At 36.5% G+C, this 19,591-nt stretch overlaps 1 protein-coding gene across 6 annotated transcripts in view; it reads right to left on the bottom strand.

Moving 5' to 3' along the window:
* Positions 1-19,591, bottom strand: part of ATRNL1 (attractin like 1) — a 523,801-nt gene that overhangs the window by 308,044 nt on the left and 196,166 nt on the right. For all 6 annotated transcript variants that reach the window (XR_008467222.1, XR_008467223.1, XM_054207467.1 and 3 more), the window contains exon 21: positions 18,278-18,330. Coding sequence is in view for 4 of the 6 variants with exons in the window: in XM_054207467.1 (XP_054063442.1) it covers positions 18,278-18,330 (53 nt within the window). In the remaining 2 variants the exon portion in view is untranslated. The remainder of the gene's footprint in view (positions 1-18,277; positions 18,331-19,591) is intronic.

The raw sequence follows: 19,591 nt of genomic DNA, 5'->3' as shown, positions 1-19,591 counted from the left end.
TATAATTTTCATATGGCTGAGAGACAGAAACAAGATTTTAAAACTGTTTTCAAAATCTGGTGAACTCTGAAAATAAGATAAACAAATTCAAACAACACTTACATAAGAGGTAGCAATCAAAATATTATCATTGGCCATTAATATCCAAAAATTAAATATACAAACTTATAGAATTATTTCAGTGAATTACAGAAGAAAATGCTTGATTCTCTAGAAGTACCATTGATACACTCTGTGGTTCATTTTGGTGACTCTTTCATTTTTCTATAAGAATTAAAAAAATCTAGAATATTAATTCCATCCTTTTTCAAAACGTATCTCCTCAATCTAAACTTAATTCTCAACACATTTTAAATTCACAAAGTGTCCATTAGCTATAACGATTTTCCAAAGAGTCTGGGTAGTGAACTATCTGTCTTGAGCACTGCATAGACTCTTCTCTTAACTATCGAGAAAATGTTAATGACATTACAGAATGGGTGTTGCATTCCTTTATTTTTAAAAAAGCTAACTGAAAAAGAATTTTCCTGAAACACACTATTTTTTTTTAACAACTGCTTGCTCTTCTACATACCCTCGATCTTTTGGAAATACGCAGAAGACAGTTTCGTCTCAGTTTTGGATCGTTTCAGTAAAATCTTAATATCCAGCATTTCAGTTCTTTTATGCCATCAATATCCTCCCTGTTTACATTTTCTCACTTAATATGTTGGAATTTTTTTAAAAAAAAACCCTGATGTTCAGGGTTTCCCTACAGGAATGGGCAAGGGAAAGAGACAGAACCACTATCACATGACAACAGCAATAATCCCTTCCCACTTTGTGCTGTACAAATGACTGTAAAACGCCTAGTGTGTTGTTGGCTCAAATATGCAGCCCAGACCTTCACCTCAAATCTGATATAAGACGCAGGTGACTCAAGTGGCAGCCAGACAGAATTTCAACAGCCACACACTAAAGTATAATCTATAAACTCCATGAACTGTTATGTCTAAAGTTTCACAGCAGAAGTTCTTGAGGACACAGAAATCTACACAAACTCAGAGCCCACAGCTCAGATCTTAATTCCCCGCCACACAGAATATTTGGAATCCACAAGCTGGGTATATTTTTGAGCCAAAGTTTCTCCAGGAGTCAGCCCAGTGCAGCCTAAGCACTGCTACTATAGAGTTCAGCACAAACATCAGCCGCCAGGTCACTGCGGCGCAGCCTCCTCTTCAGAGCTCTCCGCAGGAGAATACGTTGTAGGCTGCCTTCTTTTGGTTAGTATTAAACCCGTCTCCTCCTATCTTTGCCTCGCAGGGTGCGTGCCCCATCACCTCAGTGTAGGCAAGGGAGAAGTGGCAGAAGGATTCACATCAGCAGGGAAAAAAGACTGAATTTGCACATAGAGAGAAAGAGACCTGAGGAAGTCAAATGACCCAGGCACTCAGCAGGGAGAGGGGAGTCCTACAGTCTAATTTTCTTTTCCCAGGCATGTTGCTTCATTCTGTATTAAAAATCATTGAATAAAGTAGAAAAAGAACGTTGGGAGATAAGACCACAACACCATCTTGACATCATCAACGGTCAAACATAACAAGGACTTATGGTTATTGAGTCTTTTCACATTTCTATTTTGATTTTTTCAAAACCCTTGACTGCTTTCACAGTCAAAAGGAGTCATTAAAATCAATTCAAAAACATCAGTAATGAGCACATGTGAGAACACAACAATAATTAGGCGAAGAAAGCCATTTAATTAAAGGAGGAAAATAAATTTCAAAGCAATTGTTTAATCCTAGAATTGTGAACAGTTTTCAAGAAACTGTTCTCTTTCTTTAGTGAAGGCCTGTGACTTTTAATATGGCTAATATGGCTTAATATGGAAGTTTTATACCCATATCAAACAAGGACCAGACCTATTCCCATACTCAAGCTTTTGTATTAAAAGAAAGCTTTGTGTTTTCTAAAACGCCAGAACGTTCCCAACAGAACAAAGGTCAGAGAGAAGTCTTGATTTGGAATTCTACTTCAGTATTTCTGAGTGCCACTACAAGTCTCTAGGAATATATAATTACATTGGTTATTATTTTAAATATATATTTTTTAAAAAATTGGATATGTTTAGTATAAGTTAGGGATAAGGTTATATACAAAGAGGTATGTTAAAGAGGACTATTAAGACTGTAAAATGAACCACTGCAATCCAGGGTGCCTGTGAATTATTTTTGGGTGAGTGCTCACTTAATGGGCAGCTATTCGACACTTTGTTCTCTGCTCAGTACTCAGTGTTGGGCCCATGCCTCATTGACTACGTACTACACAAACCCTTTTCTAAAGACAGAATTAATTTCTAATGTGGCTTTTTATAGTATTCATCACTATCATTTTCTAAGTTCTTCAGAAAAGTTAATGAATTTGTTACAACATTACTGTGAGATGAGCAAGCATTATTAGTCCCATTTTATAGGACAGGAAATGAAACGGAGACGAGGGACAAAAACATCCATTAATCATGAGTAGCCAATCTGAAATACCTAGAGTTTGATTTTTCATAAAATTTTGAATTATATAACACTACATATGATCATTCTTATTTTGCAGTTCCTTCCATCAGTCATTGCAATTCTCTCCAATTTTACAACAAAACAGGAAAGGAACATACATTCATCTTTCCATTATATTATCACTGATTCATCCCTTACAAATTCATTCAGTACATCGTAGCGGGAAAGTTCCTTGGGAAGCAGTATGTAGCCATGTTATTAAAAGTGGTACAATCATGTCCTAATTAAGAGGCAAATCAAAAATTATTGTTCCAGCAACCTTAACTCTCCCACTTTCCTGGCACCCATTGCCTAAATAGCACATTTCAATAATGGGCTTTTATCAAGCAATTTTAAGAATCCGGCTGGAATAAATTCTAGAGAACCACTTTGCTTTTGAATCAGCTTCTCCCTTTCCCCAAATCTTTCCAGTAGAGCATCACAGTTCACTACATGTCTCAGCCAAGAGGGAAGAGTGAACCTGAGTTCCCAGAAAGGGAGCGAGAACGTACATAACTGGACACATTCATGGGTTTCTGACTTTAGTCACTGGCCATTTTCCCATGGCTTCTGTCACATAGTTTCTTAATACACATTTCTACAATTGAACAGCATGGCAAAAGATTTTCATACATACACAGAATTTCTGAGAAATAGGTCTAGCATTTTGGCTCCAAAAGTTAAAGTACAGCAAAATTCTAAACCAAAAGTACTGCAATATGTCAGCCAGCCATCCGAACAGAGCACGCAACCAGACCCACTCACAACAGAGTCTCATTCCCAACTACAACCTAATTATCACATTTTATAAATGGTAGGTGAGGATCACATAATCTTTACCTGATCAATGACTAAAGGGTTTTTTCCTCTTTTTTTTTTTTTGATAACTAATGACGATAATAAAATTAGGCTGAAAACTAGGGTAATGGACATCAGAAGATGTCAGCATATGCTTACTCAAAGGGAACCCTTATGGACAACTTGAAATTATGATGGATGGAAAAATCACTAAATCTGAAGGAAGAGATGGTAGACTATTAAGTCTTAGTACTATTAGAGTAGTTTAGAGTAGTATTAAGTACTAAGACTTAGTACTATTAAGAGTACTAGCCATGAAACAGAAAATTAAAATGTTTAATAGCAAAGGATGGGTAACAAAAAGATGGAAAGCTTCTTAATTCACTGAATAAACGGCTGGCCTTCTGTACAAGCATGTACGTATTAATAAAAACTTTTAAGACTATAGTTAAGAAGCTATATTTCACTTACACTAAAAGACAAGCAGACAATTATGTGCCTGATTTGGTACATTTTCATCAGAATTCTGTATTACTGAACTACAATAACTAGTTTTTTGAATAGAAACCTCATAAAATAGTGCTGTTCTAATTTTTACTTCTTGAAACCACTTCAAGTTGTAAGAACCTCCCTCACGATCACAACATCAGACCCATCACAGTCAGTCTTCCCACATTTTTCTATTTAGGGAACTCTCTATTCATGCTGATCCTAAAATTCATACTTTCACCTCTTCATTGCACAGGCAGTTTGTCCCTCTCCTGCTCTTTCTAGCAATTGTTCTCTATTTCCAGCAAGAATTTGTTGAGAACAGTCCTATTCATATTTCTCTCTATCAGCAAAAATGTTGCTTTTGAAACCAAGTTCCATTATCAAATGCTACAAATCATATTCATTTGTGACCCAAATAAATTCCACTTGTATTACATCGAAGTTAGGGGGTTACCACCAGACCTATTTTCAGTCAGGATAATTATTTTGAACTTTCAGAGCAGCTGCCTGATTCATTCCTCTCTCATCTGTATCTTGCAGTCATCCGCTGCCTCATTTCATTGTTATATTGAAATATGTTGGTGTCCGACATTACTTGTCCATTGTGACAAAACAAGAAGTCATTTACTGTGAAGTCTTTACTATAAACTAGCAAAACTTGCATTTTTGCTAAAAGTAATGAGAGCAGAATGAGCATCAAAATACTCCAGCACTTACTATTTATATGCCTTTTTCCATATAAAGAAAGAGCATGTGAGAATGAATTTCACAGAAGTTCAAAGTTTTCAAAAAACATACAGCAATAACAATTCATTGTTTCTTTTACTGTACTTAGGAAAAAAAAAATGTAATAGGCTAAAAAGTCATAGGGATTAGTGTTATAATCACCAGACCAGGTAACTAAATTTTATTTTAAACCGAAATCTTTTCTCCTATGAAATTTTCAGCTGTTCTTTGGAAAGGTCTAATAAATTGTTCAGCTTGGAGAAGAGAAGGTTCTGGGGAGACCTTATAGTGGTGTTCCTGTATCTGAAGGGGGCTTACAAGAAAGCTGGAGAGGGACTTTTTACAAGGGCTTGTAGTGATAGGGAGAGGTCTCTTCCAACCCCTACCATTCTGTGTGTGATGAGGGGTAATGGTTTCAAACGAACGGGGCAGATATCGATTAGATATCAGGAAGAAATTTTTCACTCTGAGGGTGGTGAGACACTGGCCCAGGTTGCCCAGGGAAGTTGTGGAGGTCCCATCCTTGGAGGCGTACAAGACCAGGTTGGATGGGGTCTTGAGCAGCCTGGTCTGGTGGGAGGTGTCCCTGCCCAGGGCAGGGGGGTTGGAACGTGATGATCTTTAAGGTCCCTTCCAACCCAAACCATTCTGTGATTCTATGACAATAAGGACTGCTTAGGAAATTAACTTTTGTTTTATCACAATGGACAGCTTTTGTAATATTTTGAAGTGTCAGAAAAGTGGGAGAAAAGTACAAACAAAACCAAGAAAAAATTCAATTCAATTCAAAAATTCAAATTTATCTCTCGATGAAATTTTCTTCATAATGATTTAGATGCATCACCAGCTTTACAACACCTGCATTAATATTACAGCTCTAACATGCAACATCATTTTGCAATATACTAGCATCAATACTCACAAACCTGATTCTAATCTTTTTCTTTAGTTACGTAGTTTATACACACTGAAGAGATCTCTGACCTGCTTGTTCTGACAACTGAAATGGCACGTCTAAGAAACAACAACATTAAATTAATGTTTGAGTTCATGTGTTATTGCCCAAGAGAGATGTTTCTTGTCATATAGTTAATCTTGCTCTTACAATGTTCACTTCATTGTGTAATCCCTACTAGTAAGGTACTTTGTTTCCTTTTAGAAATAAATAAATTTATTTCTATTTCTAAAATGGATCAACGCCCATAATATGGACACGGCAAAAGCATAAATACTATTTTTAAAATCGTTTATGCTTTTGTACATATATATGCTCAAGTTTTCACATGAATTGCAAATATTCAGAAGTTATTCACACAGTAACTTCTATGTGGATTATTAGCAGATTTTTTTTTTCCTAGTTCTCAAATAACTCAACACACATCTCAGCAATTAAAGAGGCAAACTCTGGTTGATCAGGCCTTACAAGGAGAAAGAACACACACGTCATAAATTGGCTATAAATATACACAGATAAGTAGGTGCTCCTGTAATATCTCAACATTTTCAAAATTCTCTTCCTTCCTTTTTCTCATTATTTAGTTGAACTTTGCTTAAGAAACGTTAGATCTACAGTCCGAATGTCAGATCTTACCCCATGTTGCTCAACACCACGTGATTGGTATAAAATACACAATGTATATTGAAGTTGAGATGTTTCAACTTTGCTGATATTCTTTGTCGTTTCTCAAACAATTTTAACATGTTAGTTCTGAGAAGTAAAATCTCTTAGAGCATATAAATCCAGAACGCTTTCAGCAAAACTGCACTTCATACTGGACAGAAATGATACACGGCATGTATCTCTTATACCTCAATGTGCAGTCTCATCTATTTTAATTGCCTGAATTACAACAGGTATTTGTATCATAAAAAATATGATATGCTAAATTACCATACTTGTCTACAACAGACAGCAGAACACTTCTGCATTACAACTTTGAAAAGAAGATGTAATTCTTTTGTAAATCTAAATGACAAGCACCTTGTCATTTAAAATACCATCAGGCATATTTGCAGTAAAATCTGCTGATTTAAATAATAACATTTTCACTGCTTTTTGCTCATGCTAAGAACTGAGTACCAATTCAGAAAAAAAACCACATTGATGTTGTTATATTGAAGTTCTAAACATTTACAAATGAGATTACGTAGCTGTAATATTGCCTAATCCAGCCTACGCAGCCTTTACAACAGCTAGGAAGAAATACCTCAACCCTTAGCAGAGAGTAAAGTACAGCGTGACAAACTTGAGAAAAAATAAACCCAGATTCTATTCCCCACTTCCTACAAACTCAGCTTGTAAGGCTGGCAGTTAAGCACATAAAATAATAAACCGTTTGTTAAAACTACGCAAATAGAAATAACAGAAGAAGGAAAAATGAAGCCCAGAAGGCTGATTTTCTCAACCCCAACACAGTCACCCACTCTTCAGAGGAGATTTATTCTTTGCCTGAGAGAGGGAACGTTGGCCACTGCGGCAGGGCTCACTGACTCCTTTCTGAAAGTGACTTGGAAAACTCAATTTCCACCTCAAACAGCTGCGAGACATTAGAAGAAATACTCTCTTTTCCTAGCCCTACTTTTTCTATAAACCAAGAACTAGATACAGCTGTGCTTTCATTAATTCATGACTTCTTTTTGGCCATGGAAAGAAAGTATTTGTAACTGAAGTGCACAAATGGAATAAACCTCTTCCTCTTTTATTGTTTGTTTTTTATTTTGTTGATTAGCTTAATATAGAACAATTGACAGATACCACTACTTTTTGATAGGTATCAGGCACTAACTTTTTGACACAGCTTTTCTAGGATCTGAATTGTCATGTGAAAAAGGAACAGCAAACTGTAGTGAATACCAACAGTCTGTTTGTGCTTGGTATTTAAAAAACATCGATCGTTCACATCATTGACCATATATTGTGGTAGGCAATCCTTGCCAACGAACATGTAGTAAGTGACGTATTTGCATGATGTAGTTGTACATTGTCTTCCCCAGACTCATTTAATTTTTCTCTTTCCAGCATTTAGTCTACTGTTTATTCTAATAATGACCTCTCTTCATCTTCTCTTTCGTTCACCATTCTTAGTGCCATAAAAGGCTCTAACACTTTACAATTTGTCTAGCCATATTTTCACAAACCCATACGGAAATGGCATCTATTTCTACTCAACAAGAGTAGAACTCTAAAATTCTCACTTCATTGACAAGAAAAATGTGAGCTTTTTGCCCTTTTATGATGTTTCTGCCCATATTTTGCATAGCTTGCTATTTTTTCAAATTTATTCTGATGACCATGGCATTTCCTGCTGTGGGGTAACACAATAAATCATATTTATTTACCTATAACAAAAAGACAAACCAAACATATATATATATATATATATATATATATATAAAACTTCTCTACCAATGTATCTCCATACTCCCAACAAATAAATTTTTCAACTTTCCCTGAATGTCTTGTTTGCTATTGTTATCTATTTTGCTAATGTATACTGCTGCTTTTTGACCTCACACAGATTGCTCTTCCATTTCATGTCAGCCTTACCCTTTATATCAAATGACTAGAAAATTACACTTTGCTGTTGATGGGTTATATTTCTGGAACACGTTTTAAAACAATATTCACAATTCAAGCTAAGGAAAAGTGACAATAAATTAATATCAAGGACTCACAGGCTACTTTACAATACGCTGAAATTGAGCTTAGGTAGCCAGTCAGAAAGTTGAATTTGACAATGTCCACATTTAACCTAATATAAGATTTCTTAAAGTTTATATAATCCAGGGTTTTGTCTCATCTTGAGATAGAAGTGACCCTCAATTTATTTATTGTTGATCCTACGGAGCCCCTCACTCAAATACTCTGCAAGGACTTCACAACACTAATTCTAAAGCTAAAAACATTACTGAACGCTCTCTCAACTTTTACAAATGTGTGTGCTCTGACTAGGTGGTTGAGGACCCGAGACGCCTGAATAGTGTACCTTACGATAACTAGACAGTTGCGTTAGGTGTTCAGCCTGTAATAACGGAAGAGGCTGAACTATACTCAAGTGCTTCCTGTTCACCAGTGGAGAAGAGTACCCCAGCAGACATGAAATAACGCACTAGTTTGTCCAAGAACTCCCAAAGGAATCAACACAAATTCTCCCCCAACCCATAAGCCCCTTACTTATTGAAGTGGGTTTTTTTTCTATTTCAATTGGTTCAAGATTTCACTACAGATCTTTCCTTGAAGTCCCACTGATCAAGAATTCTCTCTTTTCCCTGGGAAGTCAGCACAGGAAGCAATGCAACTGTAAAACCACCACAAAGGTTTTCCCTTCGCTGTCAGAAGGTAAAGTACAGGGACACTGATGGATCCTTTCCTATTCCGTTTGCTTCTTACAACTCCGTTCTTGGGTAGCTCTAAGGCCTCCCAGGTGTTTGAGGAGCGACAGCTCCCATCCTTGTGGACAAGTTAGGGAAACAAACACACACAGTACATTGTATATACAGCACAAGGATTCAAAAAGTATTCATCCCTATAAACCTCATCTCAATATACAGACAAAATAAAATACTGTAGATATGTAGATATTTGCATCAGTTTCCTTCTCATTTAAAAAAAACAGTTCGCAGATGGGCTAGGGTCCCCTGCAAAGCAGTGTTTCTTTGGAATGAGTTCTCCAAGCCATCGAGTCTCTCTCACTCTTGCCTCATCAAGCTTTACAAAATTTGTAGTTCTATAAATAATCATAATTTATACTGTTTTAAATTTTATACTAACATGTATTTTACCGAAATACTACATATTATGTTTGCAAGATAATATAATATAAAAACATAAAAATAATTATGGGGCCTGTGGAACAGTCTATCAGGTGATGAAGGCCTCTAATTCAGACTTTTATTTGCATACATTATAATGAATGTTTATCTATTATTTTCTTCTCCTTAGCAGTTAGAAAGCTAGTTTGCTTCCTAAAGCTAGTTTGCTAGGTAACAGCCACCTTCTTTTGACTTAGGGTAGTATTTCTAAATGAACAGTCACTAAAATGACTTTGTCTACTGGTCTACTTTGGCAGAAGTTAATAAATAATATCTGTAAGGGGATGCCAGTCAGTAAATTCACTCATACATCATTGAAAGCTATCAGAGAAATCCTCATTTAAAAAATGAAGTTGTTTTTTTATAAAAACGAAGAAAAGAAAATCCCCAATATTGAAAAAAAAAAAAAAAAAACCATACATGGAAAGATTCTCCAACTCACAGTAAAGTCTGAAAATGATTGGCAGCAAAACTGTTTCTCTAGCCTGCCCATAAAAGCTGCAAGCCAACCTAGCATTTGGCAAATGAGTACACAGAGCCTGGGGTGAGATCATAATACTTTATTAGGAGCTTCAGATTCTTGGTGTGGTTATTGTTTTAATTCTCTGGAAGGTGACAGTTGGTTCGTGTGGTTATTTTAGCTCAGGGCAAAGACTCCATTTGTCTGTTGCCCTTATATGTTCTGAGTTGGTAGGTTTGTTGGGACCAATCTTTTCTCAAACCATCCTTGAATTGTCTGATTTAAACTATAATCTGTTCCACTAGACTCTTTAAACACTAAGATTTCTTTCTAAATAGAATTTATTTGCATAAACCCATATATTCAAAAGACAATGTGAGTCATTATTGTTACCGTATTTATAAATAATAAAAATGTTTCAGTCTGTATCAAAGTCAATCAGTGTTAGACATAATTGGTGGAACTCATTATTTTAAGTCAAGCATGACAGTTTTACAATTACAATATGTATTTAGTTTAAATTAATGCTGTCCCAAAAGGAAACATGAATTCTACAAATCAGTAGCGAAGCATCTAACTGCTGGTACACATCTCACAACTCAACTAAAACAAACACCTTTTCAATAACTAAAATTTATTGTTTATGCCCTTTAAGTTTCAACGTAATTTTTAAGTATCCGGAAAATCTCTGCTAACAGTTTTATTAAAAGTGCTACTTGCTATTTATCTTCTAAAATATTCTCCTTGGAATGTTCTTGAGTTTAATTTTTCTCGAAGCATAGCAAGTCTGCCACCTAGTGCTTTATGGCCACCTTTAGTACAAATTTTAGTTGATAATTATTTTTTTATAATTTTTTAATAAAAGATGTCATGGTCTAAGTCCCTGAATGCATATACACGCATGTTTCCCTAGACACACTCAGAGTGCTTAAAAATCACATTGTACCTTCTTGCTGTCAGGTTGCATTATATGTTTCAACAGCTATTAGACTATATTTGCATTTCTTGACTAGCGTGCAACCCTCTTATAACTGCGCCCTTCTGTCACGAGATGTGAAAATCTCTCAGTGATTGTAAAAGGGAAAACTTGTAATTTATTTTATGAAAAAGAAAATAAATGGGAAAAAAAACACCAATCGTGTCAGTATAGTATGAGAAACATGAGGGAAGCCAACTTGTCTTTGGCCCAGTGCAGCTCTACATACAGTCTGTTATATGGTGGGGGGTGCCGTCGCCACGGGGTACCCCCAGCACTGAAGAAAGGCGCACCTTGGAAGGGGCTCTGAGCTAAATGCTGCTGAGATCACCCGCTTGGGCTCCCGGGGCAGCAACTCTTCAGTAGCGGCACCCCACATGGAAGACGAAAGCTGGGGAATGATGAGGAAAAGGAAGCACAAACAGATTCCATTCACAAAAAAATTTCCAAGCAGGAGGGCTGGAGCAGCCCAAGAAGTGATTTATGGTAGATCCCAGTGTGCTGTGCCCCTCAAAAACCGAGAGCAACCGCAGCCAAGTTTCACTGCAAATCCTCCACCCATCTGCCCCCCGAACAGCTCCTTTCACAGAGGTTACTTATGTGACTCTTCCGTGAAGATGACAACCTAAGTTTCTGCCCCTTCATTTTGCCAGATTCTTGCAAGGCAGCTAGACCACAAGAGAAAATTTGGCATGCTATTTACAGAGGTTTCTTTCAACAATTTTAATTCCCCTTTTTATGAAATTATAACATTTGTAATATAATAACATTCAAATAAAAAGGAAACACCAGGCAGGATGAATTATCAGACCAGATTAAGTCTAAACTGTACTTTAACAACATAAATAAGGATGTATTATGTGACCCTTCTGCTCCGAGACAGTATTGAGACAATGTTTCTAAAGAGTCATTAGAGGTACTATGTTGTTATAAATTCTCTGCTTTTAATAATCTGTCCTCTATAAAACCATCTTTCTAGATACTACTATTGCAAACAAAAAAAAAAAGTCAGAAAGAAAAAACAGAAAGTAACACCTCTAAAGGAATAACAGGGCCTTTAGTCCAAAGTCCGGATATCAAAAAATAATTAGGATTGCTTAATTTTTATCAAGTGAGATGAATTTTAAGTTAATGGTATATAAGAAATGAGTGTTTGTTTTTGTGTCAGGCACTAAATAAACAATATTATTTAAAAGTTTTAAATTATAGTAAAAATTCCCTGTAAGAAATGGTAAGGACTATAGGTGAGGACGAGCACTTTCCTTTACTCTGCCTTTTCTGAAGTCCTGGTGTGTCAGCAGCAATGGGGTTAATGCAGGCCCAGGACTGGGCTAAAATCCTTACGAGGTTCTACAGCCAGAAGCAAAATTTCCTTCTTCCTCTCCGGCTCCCTGCACAGATACCAGACATTATCTTGAGAGTTTTCACTGAATGTATATCGTATGCTTCCTCACCAATTGTGGAGCTGCTGACATACTGAGAGAGCTGCTCATTGCTATCCTTTCTGTATGTATACCAAGGAAACAAGCAATAGAGTTATGAGCTATAATGATTTTATAGCTCAGAGTTTACAATGGCATAAACCAATTATTGAAGTCACTCCCCAAAAAGTTGTTGCAAAATTTGTAGTAGCTCACTTACAATCACATATTTTTTCCTTCAGTGTACCTTGAGTAGAACAAAAACAGGTAATAAGATTTATCTAAAGACAATTTTTAAAAATCTATTAATATTATTTTCCTACCAGTCATTATGCTGGATTTTTTTTAGTGATAAATATCTGAGAACTCAGCAATGTTCTCTCTGACTTTCCATTTCCTCCCTCCACGTCCATGAGTTTGAGTAGAAAAGCTCAGCAGTGCCAGTGCCCTGTAGGACACCTGACCCTTAAGGCTTCTGCAGATGGGCCTACCAGCTTCCTTTTTTTGCATATTTCATCCCAGAAGAACATTTGAAATAGTGGCTGATGAGTGTGAAGCCATCCACAAATGACATTTCATGAAACACTGAGGTGAGGGAAAGATTAGAAAGAACTGTGGAAAACACAAAGAACCTAGGAAAACAGTTAAAATAAAATTTGTGCATTCTTTCAGCCTCTTATGTACCTATATTCAGGCTTCCTCTTTTTTAAAGGCTGAAAATCCAACAAATATCTCCAAAAGCATATATTCTTGCAACAATGTGGAATAAATGATCAATAAATAGGTTTTAATTCTACAAAATACCATGACTCATCTGGCCCCACCCCGTTTTAATTCTTTTTGTAAGTAACCCACCCCTCCTGACCTCTGTTCACTCCTGGATGCTCTAATCCTTCTCAAAGGTCATGTTTTAATCTCGAACAAATTTAAAAGTGGGCCTGCTCTGCAGCACAGTAAACTCTATAGCGTTACCCTGGACACATAATGGACTTCTGAATGCAAAAGGCAAGCTGCCACCGCGTCTTCTCCGAGTTCACAGATAGTCAAGGACTCACAAAACTGTATATCCAGCACCAGATCAATCAAAATTGTTTATTTATTGCAATTTTACTGAATTGTAACTACATTCTTGCTGTGCGTTGCTGGAGAAAACCTTCTAGAATGTATAAAAGTTTCCTACACTAAAGCGTGCTGCCCTGGAACCCACTTACTGTTGCCTATTTTAAAACAGCAACCCACCCGCAGAACCAAACGGAGAAGCTACTTGTTCTCTCTCTTCAACTGTTGATCGTAGTACCCAGAAATAATAAAAAAAAGCTACTAAACATCTTTTTTTAATGGGTAAAAGGGAATAAGAAACCAATGTAAATCCACATACATTTTTTTTAAACTACATTTTCTTAGCTGTCTACCAGATTGGTTTTAGCTAGGAATTCTCTTGGTGGAACAGGCAACTCTCGAGAGCTCAGCTCGTGGAAATTCCAACAACTATGCAGGTAGACTATACGATTTACACTCGCAATACTGATTTGTTGTAAGCTTTTATGTTTCTGCACATATTAGAATCTATCAGTTGTACTTCTTGTTTGAAACGTAGCATTGGAGCCATGACACTAAAAGTAATGGACATAAAACAGACATCTTGGAAAGTTTTTGACCTTAGAAATATGGATATCTAAAAGAGGTTTATGAGGGAGAGTATCACATCCTTTCAAAACAAGAGATTGTTAGCAAGCCTGTAATTCACCCTCTGTATAATAACGTATCAGGAATTGTAAATTTAAACTCTCATTTTCTCCAGAGCACTTGTTTAAGTCTTTATCCACTTATGATTTAAAGCATTGGGTCTGTATATAACCCAGGTCAAAATCACAGAAGTGGCATTTGTCCCAGTGATTCCTCCCAATCAGCCTAAAACCATCTGAGTTTGCCGCACGTTTCTTTGCACCCAGGAGCGCTGATTCCAGCAGCAATGTATTTCTAATGCTGATGTGCACAGAACTAATCCAGCAATTTGGATGCATACTTTGCTATCTAGGTGTCACTGTTACACATCACGCTGGCTGAGATACCAAAAAATCAAAGAACAATAACGACAACAAATACAAATGCATCATGACAAAATGTGATATTTATGGTTTGTGTAGATGCATAAGTCAGCTGCACAACCATCTCCGGCCTCCACTCGGAATTCATTTATATGGATGGAATCAGCTTCTGATCATTCACGGAAAGATTGGCTTCTAACAGAAAGATCAAGGGATACAGAGCCTCCCTACCAGAAACAGACGCAATCCAGAAGCAGACTTGTAATCAACCTACAAGACAAACTAAACCGTGGCTTTTAAATTCATGAAGCTTTCTTTTGTATACATATTCTTCTTTTTATTATGTATAAGAAATCTTTGATAAGATTTCCTCTGATATTCCTAAATAATGGCACATCAAACACTTTTGGCTCAAGAAATCCTTCCTCTTACAAAGTTCCTCAGCTGCAAATTGTTGGATATAAAGAGATAAGTACGACTGTATGTTTGTCCATTTGCTATACTCTTCCCCTGGCACTCATATTCAGACACTACTGACAACAGGGTACTAGAATAGATAGACCATCATGCAGCTGCTCGTGCATTCTTATACATTCGGTATTTTTCTAATTTTTATATCTGTGGGCTTGTTCTCATTCTCCTACTCTCAGAAAGGTTCGTTCTCTCTGTTGTGCTTTTTCAATCATACAGTGAAGTCATGAAGAATGAAATGAAAATAATTTCAATAGAAGCAATGGGCAATGGTTTTCACACAATCTGGATAATACACTATTACATACCCAGTCTATTATGCATTTCATAGTCTGCTTTTATTAAGTTTTGATAATTTAAAGTAGAAAAACTACTCACATCCAGTGCTGACATGTTTTGAAACGCCACATTAGAGTGAAATCCGATGTTTAACAAACTGCCTCTGTTATCACTAGGATTTGATGGCTTTGCTGCTATCTGCATTTATCCTTTTGGCATAGTATCTGTAGTTAGATTAAGTCCCTGCAACATTTCAGCATGTTACCTCCTATATAAATCTCATTCTTTTTGATCAAGCTAGACCTATCTGTAATTTTCATGTATATTCATTTGTGCTCAGATCACTTCTCCAACCACTCGACCTCCGATGTACAGCATCAATACTCTGCTTACACTCCAACATCACCACTAAAGGGAATACATAAGGAAGAAACTAAAACAATCTGTGCTATCACACTGGCTAAACTCTATTAAGTTTAGAGTTTACTTACTATCTTAAACAGTCTATTGATGTTAACACCTGTACCTACATCAACACCAGTCTGTGTCGCCCCTTCCTAGGCTCGAGGATGGCAGTGACAGGCAAGAGGGAGGAGAGGACTAGGCAAGCACTAGGTAAGCTGGGCAGAGGGCTGAAAGGGATGGAAACAGCTGAACTTCTATAGGGCAGTGGGTATTCACAGTATCACAAGTTGCAGGAAGTTCCTCCAAGGGAACAGGCATTCTCAATCCACATCCTGCTGTTAAAGAGAAATTGAGGTCATCCAATATCATACAAAAGTTAGCCGTACACTCAGGATTGAATTCTATGGTTTTGGCTTAGAAAAGCATTCCAATTTAGGATAGTATTTGTGCAAGTGGGAAAAAAAAAAAAAAAAAGATAAAATTTGAACACTTAATACTGGTCATTTTGAAGACGGCTAAACTCAAGCATGTGACTAAAAGTTTCCTGAAGAAGTTCCCAACCATACAGCAAATTACTAGTTGTATTCCTATTTTGCTTCCTTTCACTGATTTTGATTCTAAGCAGTAGAAACAAATATGCCTAGAATTTTTATTTCTCATAAACTTATGATGCTCATAAGTATATACTATTTGTTTTTCCTCAGTATTTTCCTCCCTCCTGAGCAATAACTATTCCTGTGCTGTAAAAAAATAAGAATATTCTTCACTTCAAGGAGAAGCAAAACAGCAATATAAGTGTCTAAAGAGAAAGTTTCTTTCAGAGTAGAGAAATAAGCTCAGAAAAATATCATCCAAATGCCTGTCTTGTACAAAAGCTAAACATTTTCTTACACAAATTATAGTCCATAGTAAGGTCATATTTTAAAATACTTATATAGATAAGAAATTGGAATATCTCTATAACATATACATATTTTAATACATGATTTAGCGGGTAATGAATAGTACTGATAAGCAATTGTCATTGAAATCTTAGGTCCATCAGTTATCCACAAATTATTTCCCATTATGGTGCATCAGCCACTGAACGTAAGAAACACAGAATTCCATTATTTTAAATTAGCACAGGTTTCCTATTACCTCCAGATATATAACTCTGAAAATCATTTATATACGATATTTTAACTGAATGAAAGTATTAAAAGAAGATTTATCATTCCAGAACAAGATCTTTAAAATATTTTGAAAGCCGACAGAAGACAAATAATAGTAGTGAGTTAAAGGTGAAAGGGCATCCTGAATATAGTACAATTTGTCTCCAACATGATTTATAGAACCAACCTGCAACATGATAGCAAAAAATTAAGGTTTCTCATGGAGGTGCCCACGGTCTACAAATCTCATTACCGTCATTTCTTTTCCATCTCTTAAATTTAATAATGTTTATTTTTAAATGACAAAACAGATGTTGATAAACATATCCAAAATAGCCTATACAGCACTCTCTTCATAGTATGAACTTCTTATGAAATCATTATCTAACTCTAAAAAATTTATAAGATTCATAGATACAAAAATTCATTCTTCTAAATACTGAAATTTCTGGTTTAAAATAAGAAAAAATTTTTATGTGACAAACAACAAATAGAATTCAATTTATTTGATCAACAGCATCTTTAGAACACAGTTTTAAGGAGTATTTTCAAATTGGTCTATTTTATGTAAACTGTCAACAATGTTAAGAGTATCTTCAAGATAAAATAGTTAAAAATTATCTTCCAGTTTAAAGTATTACATTTGAACTCATCTGTGATAAAAAAAAACCAACACAGAGCAAATTTCTTAATACCTGGCAAGAGGAATAAATGTTTTAGGCCTAGATTTCAGAACCTGTAATATAGCATGTGTCAATTTTGTTCTGTAAAACATACCTTGCAGATGCAAATCATTTAAGGTAAAAAAAAGAAACATTCCTTTATTACGTAAATGATGCCTTAAAGAGATTTTTAAAACAAAGCTTTTGCGTACGTTCCAAAACAAAATGATAAAAAACAAGGCCAAAGATCAGAATGGATGCTATATATTCAGAGATACATCTTTATGTAGTTTGAGGCAGGGATGAAAGGAAATAACAGACAAATGGGTCCAATCGTCTGACATTGAGTAGGTATGTGCAAAAATCACAAAAAGTAAAACAGTGTTCTCCAACATCCCATACTCTTTTATGATGATTAAAATTACTATTTAACATCAATATTGGCACAGCAAAATTGGCACAGCTCACTAAGCGACTTCTGCACGTCGGTAATAAGCATTCTCATCCCTTCAGGTCTTTCACTACGACTATCAGAAACATAATGCTTTAAAGCAAATTTGCCAGAAGCACCTTTTCCACAATAATAAGAACATGGAGACAACACACGGTATCATTTGATGATACTCTGGAGAGCAGCTGTGTATCATGTCGCCGGGAGGCAGACTGGCTAAACCATTCAGAATGTCTCCAGGAAATAGTGCTGTTCAGCCTATTTGCATTTCCCCACCACAAATCCTGTCTTTTAAACATTGACACACCTACTTATTCCTTTCATTCACGTATATTGAGATACAGGCAAGAACCCAATGGCTTGGTAAGTCCCTCTAACCTAGGCATAAAGAATCAACTTTTAGTAGACTTAAATTCTTGTGGACAAAGCAACAGAGAAGCCCAGTGGGGCATTTTATTTTTCAGTCAGAATATCACCGTGCCCCAGCTTCGGAAAAATCTTAAGAAAAATATTTTGTTTTTCCAAGACAACGAAATTATCACGTAATATGTAAACAGCATTTAATTACCGAACATTAAAAATATAAGTACTCACAGTAGCATGTTCCCCTAAGCGGATTTCCAAGATACCTATTTTCAGAGTCACAGCTGCAGTGGGAAAAAAGACAAAACCAAACATTCCCATTAAACACAGTACAGTTTTAATAAAAATTAAGCTAGAATATTTATTCCAAATAGCAAGAATTTCATTACTGGTAGCACAAATGCATGAAAACATAAAGTATTTGATACAGCTCTCAATTAGTGTGTGCTACTTTCCCAAGGAACGTCTCCCTCCTCTCTCCTTATAAAAGCAAGCCAGAGAGAACGAGGCTCTTGAATAACGCACTTCAGTCATGTGCTTGAAGTCGGTGCCTTATTGTGGGACTTACTGCAGGTGGTACATCTCCACTAACGAACAAAGAAGAGCCAGGCAGTGAGGCCGAGCACCGGACCTCTAATTATCCATGCCTCTTCAGTGAGCAGTTACTCCCTCAGCTGGTTTTGATCTGGCCCTCCCCTGGAGAGCAGCTGAGCATCTATCAGGGGGATCACTGACTGCAGAACGTGCTCCCAAATACACCTCCACTACATACACAGTCCTGAAGACTCTGGCTCTGCACCCTCACACACCTCAGAGACCAGGCTCTGCACCCTCACACACCTTCCCCACCTCCTTCATGCCATCTCTTCAGGGACGGAACATACGCTTTCCATTTCCAACCACACAAACACCACTCTGGTGGGCTGCAATGCATCCTTCATATTATTTCCGACTCTTTAAATGAAAAAAACAAACAAAAAGACAAACAAAAAAACAAAACAAAAAACCACTACCCAACAATAAGAAAAAAATCCAAAGCCCCCAAATACCCCTAAGCACAAAATAATAATTACATTTTCACAGCACCGCAGAGGACCTAGAGGTGATCCAAAGCTCTTCTGTCTGCTCTAGAAAGTTCAGTCCTAAGCTACATAGATGCAACTAGACCATGGCAACTGGCTCTGGGGCCAGAAATTGTAGCCATACGTGCAGCGCTATAAGCACAGCAGTGTCTCAGCTGCTTAGCTTCTCTGAACTTCAGAGGCAATTCCTTCTCTTCATTGACCGCCTATAGGGCACTAGGGGCAATTTAGACTGAACACAAGGTGCCGATGCTGCTGACAAGATGCGTACATGATAAGAGCTGGAGAAATAGCTTTCTTATCAATAAGATACACAGTTATTTTCAAAGAGATGAAGCATCCTGCGGAATTTCACAGTGATCAAATTGAGTTATATAACATTTCTCTAAAAATGCCAAGTACCTTAATAGAAAATTATTATCCTGCTTTTGCTTTTCTTGGCTATTCCACAGAAGTCACCAGC

The sequence above is a fragment of the Rissa tridactyla genome, chromosome 6 (assembly GCF_028500815.1).
Source record: "Rissa tridactyla isolate bRisTri1 chromosome 6, bRisTri1.patW.cur.20221130, whole genome shotgun sequence".
Lineage (NCBI taxonomy): Eukaryota > Metazoa > Chordata > Aves > Charadriiformes > Laridae > Rissa > Rissa tridactyla.
The sequence above is the reverse complement of the archived record's forward strand: the minus strand, read 5'-3'. Positions and strand labels throughout refer to the sequence as shown.